The 15,285-nt window shown below is 38.9% G+C and overlaps 1 protein-coding gene across 2 annotated transcripts in view; it reads right to left on the bottom strand.

Annotated features, from left to right (window-relative positions):
- Positions 1–430: 430 nt before the first annotated feature.
- LOC306872164 (leucine-rich repeat-containing G-protein coupled receptor 4-like) overlaps positions 431–15,285 on the bottom strand; it is a 61,556-nt gene continuing 46,701 nt past the window's right edge. For both annotated transcript variants that reach the window (XM_079420598.1, XM_079420599.1), the window contains 13 exons: positions 13,677–13,748; positions 8,994–9,062; positions 8,417–8,488; positions 8,232–8,303; positions 7,714–7,782; positions 7,431–7,502; positions 6,669–6,734; positions 6,485–6,556; positions 5,861–5,932; positions 5,474–5,599; positions 5,109–5,206; positions 4,902–4,958; positions 431–4,240 (listed from right to left, as the gene is read on the bottom strand). In XM_079420598.1, coding sequence (XP_079276724.1) covers positions 2,871–4,240; positions 4,902–4,958; positions 5,109–5,206; positions 5,474–5,599; positions 5,861–5,932; positions 6,485–6,556; positions 6,669–6,734; positions 7,431–7,502; positions 7,714–7,782; positions 8,232–8,303; positions 8,417–8,488; positions 8,994–9,062; positions 13,677–13,748 — 2,287 coding nt within the window. In that variant the 3' untranslated portion in view covers positions 431–2,870. The remainder of the gene's footprint in view (positions 4,241–4,901; positions 4,959–5,108; positions 5,207–5,473; positions 5,600–5,860; positions 5,933–6,484; positions 6,557–6,668; positions 6,735–7,430; positions 7,503–7,713; positions 7,783–8,231; positions 8,304–8,416; positions 8,489–8,993; positions 9,063–13,676; positions 13,749–15,285) is intronic.

Here is a 15,285-nt window from a genome sequence, read left to right as displayed (position 1 = left end):
CCCTGCCTGCTTGATTGGCGGAGCACCGGCTGTGATGTTTTTCCTTTTAGGGAACAGATAATTCCCTTGGGTTGAGCAGACGATTGTTTTGTAGACACGCTCTTCTCTTTATAAAAACGTACGTCAAGTATTTAAATGGTACGACAGGTTAAAGAATAATTAATGTATTAACCACATGAAATGTTTTAATATTGAAGATAGCTGCTATTTTTGGATGAAAGAGCTAATGTTCATTGTTATGAGCTGCAGTTAGTAGTATAAAGAAGATGAGCCTGACAGTCATACTATTGCAAGGTTAAATCTATCAGTGAGAGGTACAGTGGCAGGGCCTTTCAGCTCCATTGGAATAAAAAGCAGATGTAACCCGTCTACCAGAAGAGGACTATCATGAGGGAAACTTAATAACAAAGGACAAGCACTCCCGTCTTTTAAAGCGAATCAGTTTATATAGTTTGGTTTACAAAAAATGTCTGTATACAGTATGTCATTTTCTCCCAGTACAAACTAACGCATGACTCATTCAGTGAGAACGTACAACTAGATGTATTTACAGCGCAAGCAATCATTCCAACAAAATAAACATGAAAACGTAACCACATGTACTACTCACTACTGGCAGCCGCTACGGTTGAAGAGGTAGCTTCCACAGTTAGACAATGCATCCCATTTTTGATTAGATGTGTCCTACAAAAATAATTTACAACACACTCACATCTCTAAACGTCACATACACACACATTCAGATCTTTCTCACACACATGCATAGACACATGATTTGGAATTCTGTCAGTTCTATTAGCTACGACCTGCAAGGCTTGTCAGTTGATGCCAGAGCTTATATGACTGGCATAATGGCATCCACTTTGCAAACACATTAGAAGACCAAATGAAAGTGCTGACATTCGGTATCTAAGGCAAACAAACACACATTTCTTTTCACTTGAATTCCTGAACATACATGGACAAAGGTGTACAAACGGAATCATGATGATGAAATGTTGTTCTATATTCCTGAACACAAAGACACACTTTGGTCCCCCTTCCCCATCCCACGTGACATGGCTTACTGGCAATTTGAATAATATATCATACAGCTGATCAAACAAGACTGCTACTGTATGGATGTAAAGTGCAGAGAGAGAGAAAAATAGTTTTTATAAGGACAGGTTTTAAATATTAAAGACCTTGGTACAATATATGTAATTCCAGCTTTTGTGCAAGGATGCACAAATTTCAGGTTTTTAAAAAATGTATTACATTTGGATTGAACAATATTGGATATTTACTTCTTCCTATTTTTACATTTAGATTCCTTTTGCCGGCATTAAACGTTCACAAAATGTATCTTTAAAAACACTAATAATTTAGTAACACTGTTAAATGTAATATTTAGCAAATCTTAAAATGCTGTATTGTAATGTTTTTATTTTTTAAAATCGATTTCTTTTCGCTTTTAGCATTTAATTTTAATTTAGTCATAATAGTATAAATATTAATATCGGTCATTTATAGTTTATCAACCATAACATAAAAATAATAATTGTCTTATCATATTGGCCAGAATATTAATACTGGTGAATCCCTTTTTGTGTTTAATGTAGTAAGCTGTATAGTCAGATTATCTGGACAGGAAGAAGCTCTAATATACAAAAAGCTTTTTTTTTACTCTACCCAGTGTACAAAATACAAATTGAAATGATCTAGTGCAGTGCTTCCCAAACCTGTCCTGGAGGACCCCTAGCCCTGCACTTTTTGTATGTCTCCCTTATAAGACAAACCCAATTTCTTGCGGTCTCTACTAACGAGCTGATGAGTGGAATCAGGTGTGTTAGATAAGGGAGACATACAAAATGTGCAGGGGTCCTCCAGGACAGGTTTGGGAAGCACTGATCTAGTGATATAATTGTCAGGAATAATAGCAGAATAAAATGTGTAGTTTGCCATTCATTCATCAAAGCATTTCCTTGTCTTACAATAAATTATTAGAAACTTACTAGTGATTAAGGAAGTGCTCTGGTCAAGACATCCAAATGTCATTTTAGAACATAAATTAAAGACAATATCTTTCAATAAACAGGTCTGTACTGGCATTACTGGATCACTCAAAGGAGAGGATTGTGATTTTAGGATCATTTTTAGAATAATCAACAAGAAAGGAATGAATGCTTTTTAAAAAATTACAGCCACCATGAACTGTGAGGGAACACAAGACAGCGTGAACATAAACTTGTAGATTACATTCTCATCGGCATACTGGAACTCCAGTATAAGGAGGAAATTTGCTACATAGTACAGGATCCCCCGCCACAGTCAGGAATTATGATGACAACAAGAAATAAGAAAAAAAGAATCAACATCACTAAAAACAGTGGCACATATATCCCTGCTTTAAATAAAAAGGACAAACATTTGTAAGAATAAAAGGGAAAATATATTTTTCTTTTCTAAAAATGCCCCAAGAAAATAAACAGACAAGTTCTAATCTCTTGCAAACTGAAAGGCAGGCACAGGGAGATAAGATCACTGTGTCCATCAGCCATCGATCAGCCCTAGGTGCCGATGCAACCGAATTTGGCTGAGGGGGACAGGAAACAGAAAACAAGACGTGTTGTTTGCTGACAACATTTGGCTCAGTGAGTCTTTTTGAATCGTTAGATTCCCTTTTCATGGATTCGATCTACATTCACTCATACACACACGTACACACAAGTGTGAAAAGAGAGAAAGTGCTTCCGGTCTGTTTGCGTTTCCACGGCTCTGCAGCCATGTGTCCAGCTCCTCCCTGTTCTCTGTCCTTGAGGAGCAGGGACACTCCACACCCTGGAGGACTGTGTGAGGAAGTGAGTGTGTGAGCGCTCGGGGCTGTGAGCTCAGTCTGTCATGTGGGGGATGTTATAAGAGTAGTGTACTAAAGGGAGGCCGCGACTCTGACAGAAACAGGCTCGGCCGCACGCCTGCACCTGCTCCGAACTGTCCGACACGAACGAATCGCCCTCGTCCCCATATTCCGACTGAGCGGAAAGCGTCCCGGTGTCGGGCCAGTACCCCTCTGAGCCCAAGCACTGGGCTGCATTTGCCATCAAGGCCGGGCAGCTGTGGGACTTCACTAAATGTCTGCAGGCAGAGGAAGAGGAGGAAGCAGAAGAGGAAGACGTGCTGATGTGAAGGGTGGCGTCACAGTGTTCGCACATTCCCCGAGTGTCCCCATGGAGCTTTGTGTACATTCCACAGTCGCTAGACAGGCCTTCGCCATCGACGGATGCCGCCGAACCACCTGCTACCGTTCCTTTGGTAACCGCTTTACCGACCAGCCCGCAACCTCCAGCCCGCCCACGTCCTCTAAGGCGAAGCCAGTCGTATTTGAAGGAGGGACTGAAGCAGATGTAGAGCACGGGGTTCAAGCAGGCAGAGAGAGGAAAGAATATAAGCGTCACGGATTTGGCCATCTCTGGTCCGCCCACTGCAGTACTGGTCCCGACCAGCAGGGGAGCAAAAGAGAAAGCCGCCACCGGACAGAAGAAGATGCAGTTGGTGAAGATGAGCCAGGCGATGTGCCTCACAGACCCGGCCTGCTCGGGGTCAGCCAGCTGGGCACGACCCAACCTGCAGTATAACTGCGTATAAACCACTGCGCTCAGCAGGTATGCTAATGTGTTCATTAGCACCAGGGCCACTGTGAACCCCAGGCCTGGTCCGGGACCTCCAGAGAAGGGCAGGCAGAGAGGAGAGCCCATGGCTGATCCGTGATACAGACTGAGGCTGGCGGCTGCAACAGATACCAGTCCCAACAGGAGCGCTGCGATACCAAACCTCCTTCGCCTTTCCCTCCTTTCGCCACTGGACCTCAGAGCTCCCGCCTTCCCCATTAGAGCCCTCACAGCCAAGCAGCGCTCCACCGCAGCTAAAGCCAGCAATAGGACGGCCCACTCAGAGGAGAACACAGCGAGGAAGCCCACCACCTGACACCCGGCGCCTGTTTCCCACCACACGCCGTACTCGGCAAAAGAGCCCCAGGTGACCGCATCCAGGAGTGTCAGTGCTGCCACATAGACCCCTGTCAGCAGGTTAGCGGAGGCCAGGAGAGCCACCAGGAGGCGGGGCAAGGAGAGAGGGGAGGTGCGTGGGAAGAAGGTGGCGGCGAGGACCAGACAGTTGAAGAGGAGCGCCACCAGGCAGATGAACCACACGGTCAATCGGATCATCCAGCTTCCCAACAAGTGTTCACAAGGTTTAAATGCCCCTGCAAGAGCAAAACCACAGAGAACCGAAGTATGAGAGGTGCATAAGAGGCTAAATCAACATTTCACAATGTAAAAAAAAAAAATTTATCGAAAAAAACAAAGAAAATGTCTCTACTGCCACGTTTGATCGATTTAATTTATCGAAAATATATTTATTTGAAAGGCAGTGTACACATTAGGTATGCACAGATATTATTATTAGTTACAACTACAATAAGCAGGTAATTATTTTCATGTAACGACCAATAACCTGATTTCATGTAATGCCAGATATGATCATTTTATGTCTAAATAAAAAAAAAAAAAATGTAATTAAATGCTGCGAGTGAATTTAAGAATTAAAACATTATAATGTACATTCACTTACGAGCGTTATTCATTTATTAGTGTTTTTACAGATATTTATGTGACTGTTAGATGAATGTAATCTAAATGTTTAAATAGTGGGAACTGGTATTTAAAGATCCAGTATCAATCGATAAATATATAATATCGTCTGATACCAATTAAAAGCAAAGCATAATATGGTACAGATGTTGTGCATCCCTATTACACAGTATGCATGAGTTATGTGGCACTAATCTGTATCGCGTAACATTTCATTACCCAGAGTTCTCTGGCTATAGCAAAAGAAGTGAAAAAGAGACTTTTTGTATTTACCGGGCGATGGTGAGCAGTGCATGACCAGTGGAATCCTTTCCATCTCCTCCTCACCACCTAACATATATATTTATATGCATGTCAGCTAAGAGAAACATAATACCACACATAAATACAGCCAGACCACTTCATTCAATCACATGCAGCCACAAACACCAAAGCAGCAAGCAGCTGAGCTGCATTATAATGCACACCAAAAATGCATACCAAATGCATTTCTCCGCTCGTCATCCTCCGCTGAGTTAACCGCACTGTCACAAGCCACAAAAGCACAACACTGGTATGCATAGGGAACCGTTATAGACCTGTGGGGACAAAGAGAGAGCGAGTGAGCGAGAGAGAGACAAATTGCTTTGAAAGACCCAAAGAGTTACTTAATTATCTGGGTTTTGATCAAAGAAAGGCTCAAGGTCTCTCTGATTTCTTGAGTACACTGTGAGTGTGATTACAGAGTACGGGTGAAGGTGGGGACGTCACGTCATTATTCATATAAACTGAAAAGGGACACAGGAGCAACCTTAGTGACCTGTAATCAGTCACGGCTCATGAGTAGAGCTGTGAAGAGCTCTAACCTGAGTTTAGGCAGACTCTTAGACATTAGGCCGTTCCTCAGCTCCACGTTTCCAGTCAGTTTAAGCTGGTTCAGTGCACTCAGTCCTGCGGTAGGAACACTGGCTAGGGAGTTCAGACTGAGATCTCTAATGGCATGATGGAAAAAAGGCAATTATATTCACAAACACACACACGCACAAGAAAGCCCCATATGGCTTTGTTGTTTAATCTGGTGGCACTCAGGTGGAGGCACTCTGGTGGAGAAACTGCATCAAAAGTACTTTTGATATATTTAAGTAATTCAACAGCAATGTATGATAAATTAAATCATGACAATTATATTTCAATTCCAATGTAGTTTTTCCACTAAAATGCATGAATGCGAATAATTATGACTGAACACTCACAGGTTGGTGAGAGCACTGAGAGAAAGGAAAGCATCTCTGTGGATGAACTTGATCTGGTTTCTGCTCAGGTCTCTGTAGAGTGGTAAGAAAACAAACAGATACACAGGCTAAACATATACAGATGGCTCTGAGTAAAGATCAGTTAGAGTGTGATTACTGAACTGCTGTTCATTTAATTAAAAAAAGTCATAAACTGGACATTTTACAGCCTTGAAGCCCTCTTAACCATGGTAAAAATGACTGTAATATAGCGCCTCCCGTAACTAATTGCTTTTATAAAACAGTGATAAAAGCAATACACAACACAGTAAAGGTATAACCATTTTTTGTGGGAAAAAATTAAGCAACATAACACAACTGTTTTCAACAGTGACAATAATCAGGCATTATTATTATAAAGGCATAATTGGGCAAAATTTTGTACCACTTCAAATCAATATTTCATGTCCATTTATTTATTTATGTGGCAAGTAGCCAAGTAATATGTGGAATAATGTAGGATCATGTAAAACAGGACTGATCACCCTGTCTGGGATTATTTCATGATAATGACCTACTGACTTCACATTATCATTTCCATATACATATATTTATGGCTCATTTATGAAAATTGTGATTACTTACAGCACTCTAAGGCTGGACATGCCCTGGAAAGTTCCTCTGTCTATCTGCTGGATTTGGTTATGCTGTAGACTTCTGCAGAACACGTAATTAAAAAACAGAAAAACGTCAGTGTCTACTCATACACATAATGAATTCAAACTTCAAGAACTCAAAGTTGTGTATGTCACATGATAACCAAACTTACATATCCTGCAGTCTAACACAGCCCTGAAAGGACGACAGGTGTTCAATCTCATTATAAGAAAGATCTCTGTCAGAACACACACACACACACACACACACACACAAATGTTGAGACACTGAGCTTGTGAGGAATGGAACTGTTTTGATGAAGTTTAGACAGGAACTAAAGGATCTGTGATGTGTTACAGCAGTCAGGCTGCGAGCAGGCCTGCCTCTTGGCTCGCTCTCCTCCGAGAGGTCATTAGACATCACTTTAAAACGTCCCCCTGCAGCTGTGCCTCTGACAGGCCACTGCGCACGGGCCTGTGAGGTGGATGATGCCTGACTGACGCACACTGTGCTTGTGTGCGATGGAGTGTATTTGAAGTGGAGACGGAAAGGGGAGGGTACGGTTATGACTGACATGCCCAGCATATGTTAGTCTCTTGAATGACAGAACAGGCTTGAAGGCTTTTCCGTGACACTCAGTGTTCTGATTGACAGCTAACTTTTGTGTGTTAGGGGGCCTGTGTCTGATGACTAATTACCGAGCGCTCGAGGCTGTAAGTGGCACATCATTGGGCACTCATGGACATTTGACTGACATGTGTTACGAACTATTATGAGTAGTATGCCACTGCTTAAATACATACTAATGTGTGTGGTTACAATGTGGTATTAGTGCTATTATCTTTGTGTGTCTCTGATGTATTACACTGTTGTGTCAGCAGTATAAGTGTGGAACTGAATTATAAATCGTGTTCATGTGTTAAGTATGACTTACAGTGTACGCAAAACAGTCAGATCCTCACACAGGTCTGCTGGGATGCTTCTGATTTTAGTTCCTGTTAAAGTCCTGGTCAACACAAGAGACATGAAATGCGAATTTTGCTTCATTTATGCTGTATTTCAAATTTTATTAAAAGACTGGCTTTTAATTTAGTCATTTATTATCATTTCAGGCTGTGCTGTGTGACTTTTCCATATTAGGACACTTAAAATAAATGGTTTTTATTGTAACTGACATTGTTTTTTGTGTATGCTTATGCAGTGTAAAATAAACTCACAGGCTTTCTAGATTTATTGTTCCAGTTAGGTTGGGGAAATCTTGCATCATACCGGCACCACGCAGCATTCTGAAATACATAACAAATTCAAGAAAATGAAAACACTGTGTCCATTAATTCAACTTAAAAAGGAAAGCGTCACAGAAACTTTGACTTGCTCTTTTCCATATAATGAAAGTAAATGGGAATGCTGTAAAGCTCCAAACAAAGGGGAAAACACTATAAGTATGATATATAGTTTATTATATGGAAAAGTGCAATATACAAAAAACATAAATAACGAAAAACCTTCTTTGTCGTTTCATGGAAAGAAAAAAAAATCTTACTAAACTGTAATTTTGGTGTGACTAATTGCTTTAAGGTTGAATAAACAGAAATTAACATATAAAAGTAAGTAAACACTGTAATATGCAAAAGAGAAATGAACTGACAGGTATCAATGTGAGGTGACTGACATGTTCAATGTGAGTGTAATTCATTCAGTTCCAGAACAATGATTGAATAATGGCTCTACTTACAAAGAGTGCAAGTCTGACAGGTTCTGGAAAGCAGTGGTTCCCACGAAAGAAAGCGGGTTGTCAAAAAGATGGCTGCAGACACAGATATAATGGATGTTTATAGCCAACAAAATAAATAAATAAATCACAATATTTCAACTAGACTGTGTGTGTGTTCCGTGACAGTGGGATCAGTGTTTGCTTACATTGTACGAAGCAGGGAATTCCTACGGAAAGCTCCCTCAGGGATAGATGCAATGTTGTTGCTATGAAATCCACTGGCAAACGGGGAAACATTAAATGCATTATGAAATCATTAAGCTAGAAATCTTTAAGAAGCTCTGTGAGATTAGATATTTTCCCTCAGGATTCATAACTGCTACATCACTGATCACAGCTCAAAATTATGAAGCAGTTCTAATTCTCAACACTAGATGGCAGCTTGGCACAAGTGATTATTTTTTAAAGCTCTCCGGATTTCAAAACACAATGGTGAAGAGGGTAACAGACACCTGTTTGGGACCCTTGATTTTTACACTATTCTAGTTTTTCAAAAGGACTTGCTTTTTATAACAACTTTAAAATAATGAAAGAAGCACCTGAAACTTCACACCAATTCGATGTCCTTTCCTCTCTGAAATAGAGGTTCACGCAATCCGAAATGTCAAACTATGACATAACAACATCAGCCATCCACATCAAAAGCCAAGTGTCTGAGAGGAACGATTGGAATGACTGTAAATGAGTGTTGGCGTGTGTGTGTGTGTGTTTGGAGATACTCACAGTTCTTTCAGCTTGGGCAGCATCTGAATGGCCTCTGGGAAGGTCTTCAGATTATTGAAGTTAAGATCCCTAAAAGGAGTCAGCACAGATGAAAGTTATTCACATTATGATAAAACCTCCCTTGTGGAAACTAAACACTTAAGCGAAAGCAACTTTTATTGTTCTTTATACTTTCTTTGTACTGTATATTTAATAAAGCCGTATAATAAGGGCTATTTCTGTTGTATAAAGAAAGACATGAGAACCATAACTGAAGATAATTTTTGGCTAAAAGACAAAACCTGAAAGAAAATCTGTTTAGACAAATCAACTGTGCTGTTTACAGAGGCCAATCCGGTCAGTCAGTCTGCTGATTTCTTTAGTGTGTTGTTTGTCTCAGCTGTCACACGATACACAACCTGGCATGATACTTCCTCTCTACCCCCTAATGCCCCTGTCCAGTGTCCCACTCTCCTCCCTAGGGGCGCAGGACGTTGGCGTGTCCTCATCCTGTCCTAAATATGGTCAGAATAAGTAAATAAAGCAGATTCAGCGATGGCTATCTGCCTTCCCCTTCCCCTCAGCTCTTCCTCCCTGACGCGGTGGATGCTTGCTAAACGAACTGTGGTAAGTGGAGAGAGAGAACGGAGGCAACAAGGTAAAGCCGAAGGTCTTGAAAAGACTCCTTTGTCCTTTATCGGTATATTGTAACTCCTACTTAACTCAATTCAAGTGAAGCAGTAAGGACTCATTAGTGTTTCTGGGCTTTAGGTTGATCTCTAACCACATCAAAATATATTGAGAAAATGCATATTGCTATTTGTTTGAACTAACTTTTATAGGTCAACTGCTTTGTTTTGTCAGAATAGCAACTTACTGAGTGTCAAAGAGGGACTCGACTATGTTTTGACACTTCATGCATAGGGTTGGGTACCGAACTCGGTACTTTTAAAGCCCGGTACACACCAAGCCAACGCCGACGAACTAGTGGCGACGAAAGCAGGAAGGGGACAGACCCAATTGCGTCGGTACTACCGAGTACACAATAAATCATTCGGTACCAAATTTCGGTACCTGAGAACGCATTTTGGCGCATACGAGAGAAAGAGAGAGACCCTGTGACATGATGTCCCTGCAACTCTTTAAAACACAGGACAAACCGAAATGCTCTGAAGTGTGCTTACATTTCTAGGGTCATATGTCATCAATTTTTAGATGAATAAAAGAAGGTCTGTCACTTCGAATCGCGATATGAACTAGTGTATGTGAATATTAAAATGCAAAAATACGGTTTAAATGTGGATCCTGCATGTTCTGCTTTCCTCGGTAACGGTAACTTATGAATGGCGGAGACGTGGTTTTGTTTATTTCACAAATACTGAAGCACACGTGAACTCGTAGTGATTTTCGGCCTCTGCATCTCACTAACTTACATGAACACACGAACTTAGGGATGGGCAGATCGATCCTCACATCAAAATATCGATTCTAAAGTGCATTTTTTAACCACTAATTTTATTTATTAAGAAACTCGGTGCATAAAATAAGCTTCTAAATGGAAAAATAGACTATATTAGCGAACAATTGTGTTGGATAGAGCTATTTCTCCTGCTCATTGGAACACGCGCAAAGATTGAAAGACAGGACCAATCAATCACAGACTGCGTTCGCTGCTGACGCATGGCTCAGTCAAAGTGTTTGTTCAAATAGAGCTGTTTCCCAAAAGCATTAGAAGCATACAGATCCTAAGAAACCATTGCCACATTATTACATTACATATCATTATTACTATATATAAAATTAATTCTGAAAAATGCATCACGATTTCTACGCAAATATGAAGCACCAATAATAATCGTTTCTTGAGCAGCAAATGATATTAGCATGATTTCTGAAGGATCATGTCACACTGAAGACTGGGATAATGATGCTGAAAATTCAGCTTTGATCACAGATGCATTTTAAATTACTTTTTTTTTTTTTAAATAAGTCTACATTAAAATAGAAAATAGTTATTTAATGGTTATATTTCACAATATTGTTGTTTTTACTGTATTTTTGGTTCAAATAGGTGCAGCCTTGGTGAGGTAAAACTGTAGTAACCACAAATTTGCCATGGTAATAATAATAATAATACATTTTAGTACTTACTAACACTGTTTATTTTTCACGAGGTACCCTTAAAGGTGCACCTTTGTAACTTATCTATATCCTTAAAGCATGCATACTTGTATGGTACTAATATGCTCCCTTTTAGGGGTATAGGTGCACCTTTGAGGTTACTGCCCCAGTAAAGGGCTAAAATACAATTTTAGTATATTTCATTTCTGACAGTGTAAAAAAAAAGGCCTGTGAAATGTAAAAAAAAAAAACATGGCTTTAAAATCTAATATTAAGTGAGTATAATTACTGATTATATTCTTTTAATAATTTAAAAGATCATTTTAGTTTACAGGTATCGGTATCGGTGGTACTGGGCTTGAAAATATCGGTATCAGATCGAAAATAAAATAAGAGGTATCGCCCATCCCTAGAGAAAACTAGCATCATATCATACTGTATATACATAGAAACTTCACGGCAACCTGTCAAAATAGTGCGGTTTAACATGTAACAGAAATATATTACTCTTGTATTACTTTTGAACATTATAGCCGAATGTAAGTCTTTATTCCATTTACTGTAAAATTTAATTAAACCAATTAAATGATCAAAATAATTACAACAACATTAACCACTTATTTGTAGAAAAAATACAATTATTATTAAAACATTTTTAAAGGAATATTAACACAATTTTTCTACCATGTATTAATTTTAACAGTGAACCTCTGTTTGTTCGCCAAAAAATAAAAGGGTTTCATCTTCATTTGATTAAAAATGAATAAATGTTTCATGCCTTCATTTGATTATCAGAAAAAATAAAACAAGAATTTCTGGGGAAAAAAGAAACGAAAAAAAAATTGTAGGGCCCTATTGTTCAAAATGTTGAAACTGAGAGTTTTGGACTAATTTTTTCACTGAAATAAATGTATTTGTTATTACACAGATAGTAAAGTGCTGAAAAAAGGTGCCGTTGGGTACCGGTACCGTACCGGTCAAAATGTGGACGTACCCAAGTAACCCAACTCTACATAACACATGCTTTTTATTCATAATTAAATGCATGAGGTAAATTTCAGGCTCAAGGATTCCACCCTCGGCCTTAACCTCTGCTCTACACTGCATACAGGTATTTAAATAATTGTCAGCTAAAGCATTCTTCCAGAAAGCTCCCAACATTCTCTGCAGGGCCGTCGCCAGAACGTATAAAACGGGGGGCATTTTGTTTTGATAGGGGGGCACACTTTTTATGATCTGAGAAACAGACATTCACAAAAAACAATAACATCCCGTATTGTAACTGTCATGATACATGGATGGAGCAGACAACTCGGTCAACTCTCTTTTAACTTTAACACGCACACTGATAAAACAATCTCTCTGCATTCAGCAACCCTGGCCCCGACACAGAACAGCCAATCACAATCTAGTATTCACATATCGGAACAGTGACTGAAACAGACCAAGTTCTATATTAAAACAGAACACCAAAGCAAGATCATTCAACCTACAACAATTAGATGAACAAAAAAAACATTTACAATATGTCTACATACTTCGTAAACACGAGTCACAAAAGCCTTTCAATTCCACCAACAAAATCAAAACAACACACGCCGCATAGCAACAAAATATCATGTACTCACCATTAAAATAGTTGAAGGCGGCAGGTCTCTGTGTGAAATTTCCTGAGAACTTTGTCTTTCTACTCATTGAGACACTTGCGTGTTAGGTCCTTTTCGAAAGCAAGCTGAATGAGCTGGGCCTTACGTTTGTGATGCATATAGATCGTCTGTTGTCTGCGAATACTAATTGTAGCCAATATATACTTTTGTACATTTTAAATATATCCGGTGCATAGCGGTTCATCTTTTATATCATGAGATTTTGGCCAAGTGTATTAAACAACAAGAAAAACTAAGCGCCCATATAGCAACAATAAACGTTATAACCTGTAAGTTGTTGAAAGCGTAATGCGATGCCCATACACCTGTGACAGACAAAACAGACCTCCGTCATTCGCTGGCCAAAAACGTTAACTGTTAAATGTTAAGAGCAAGTGTTGTGTGTCTGATACCAACGCAGTGTTTAATTATTTATTTTTGTATTATTATTATAATTTGTTTTTTTTATATATATATATATATATATATATATATATATTCCACCCCCTTCCTATCTTTTTTTTTGCGCTATATTTCAGTGCAGTGGTGTGCCGTGGGATTTTTAATTCATCAAAACTGTGACGTGAGGTTGGGAAACACACTGTTAAAATATGTTCTTTTACGGTCAACAAAATTATGAAACATGACGATTTAATTAGGGGGGCACTGTTGTGTTGTCTCACTGCCCCCCAATGCCCCCCCTGATTCTCTGCAACCCTGGGTCTTGCAGAAGAGGGCGCTAGAGCAGCAGATAACTATCCTACCAAACACTGCATAACTATACTTGTACCCAAAAACAATCTCTTGTAAAATGATGTAGCATGATGCTATTGATGACAGACCCACTGCAGCAGATAGAAATGTAGCGTTGCATGCGGTTACAATCTCTTTAAATGACAGGAAGTGTGGCTACACATGTATGTGAAGGGGAACTCACAATGTCTCCAGGTTGTCCAGCCCATTAAAGCAGTTTTTTCCAATCTCTTGGATTCGATTGTTGTGTAGATGCCTGAACAACATGGACAAACAAGATTTTAAAAGCAATAATTTAGACATTCATTAACGTACACACAACCAATGGACAAAAATTTTAATTCAATACTTTTTGTCCAAATGAATTAAAAATAAAATATAAATCAGGTATAACGTTAGAATATATAATAACGTTATTATATATGAAAAAGAGGATATTCATTTCGAGTTTTGCTAAAGATTACATTCAACAACGTTATTAAATTATTAGCAATTTTAAAGATTAACTTTAGGTGTGCATTAGATGATGGCAAAGGTGTACTAAATATAAAAATAAGGGAAATGAGCATGCACTATTAAATATCAATATAAGCACAACATTAAAATGTTGTTATTGTCAATAATCAATAAGGTACCAATATAACACACATCACTAATGCTATAGTGAATATAATCTGAGAGGTAAAACTAATTTCTGCAGGTTTTGAGCAAGAAAATTTAAGACTTTTTATGAGCAAGTAAAGAAAATGTAAGCAATAAATTGAACGGAGCACAACCACATATAATAAACTGAATAGAATACAACAAATCATCATTACTTTTTAATTTATTAAAAAAAACAGGCATGGCTTGAACACCTCTGATATCAACCAGTAGAATACTTCACAGTACCTTCTGATCACACTGCAAAAAAGTGTCTTCCTCTATGGTTGTTTTGTTTTTATGTGCAAAAAGATTCTTAACTCAAGATTAATTTACTCTAGAAGCAAAATGTCATAAAATAAGAAGTCTTGTTTTTTTGAGGAAAAAAAACTACTTAATTCGACCTAAATCAAATGAAATGACCTTAATTAATTTCCCATTGACAGATGTTTCTTAGGTATAAACTTCAATTTACCAGAACAAAAAGACTTGCATCTCAAGTAAATGTATCTTGATTTAAGGATGTTTAGATATTTGTATTGGGAAAATAAAACAAAAATACTCAGGAAGACATTCACGTTTTGCAGTGAATGAAACATTTAGTGCCATGACTTTATAAATGTAAGACCTTTTTAGTTCATAATTTATGGAAGGGTGACTTAAGACTTTAAGACCAGCAGAAACCCTGTAAAAGAATAGCATCTCATCTATGCAGAATCAATTTGTCAATTTATAATTGTTCAGATGACAAGGGATGTCTATTATGCTTGAATTTTCCAGTCATTAAAAAGATGCACTTCTCAGCAGAACACCGACGTAAACATTTTCTGTCCCTGGAAGATAACTCCTCAGCCGTTTTGCTGAGCACTTCACCGCACAGGTCTGTGTGTTTGTTCAGTCTACTTAACGGATTAATTGGCCTCCACTCCCGAGACAAATATTTTCCAGCAGCTGGAATGTAATTGGTAAATCAGTCCCACATAGAAGCATCCAGATGTAAGGCACAGGGAGAATGAGAGAGGGGGGGGGGGGGGGGGGGGGGGGGGGAGGGGGGGTGTTGGGTTGTCTAGTCTCTGTTTGACTTTGCAAGACACAAGGGTCCATTTTGCTTTCCCCTGTTTTCTCTCTCTAAAATCGCCCATCCACGCCAC

The sequence above is a fragment of the Barbus barbus genome (genome assembly GCF_936440315.1).
Source record: "Barbus barbus genome assembly, chromosome: 1".
Taxonomy (NCBI): Eukaryota; Metazoa; Chordata; class Actinopteri; order Cypriniformes; family Cyprinidae; genus Barbus; species Barbus barbus.
This window is presented reverse-complemented; position numbering and strand designations above follow the sequence as displayed.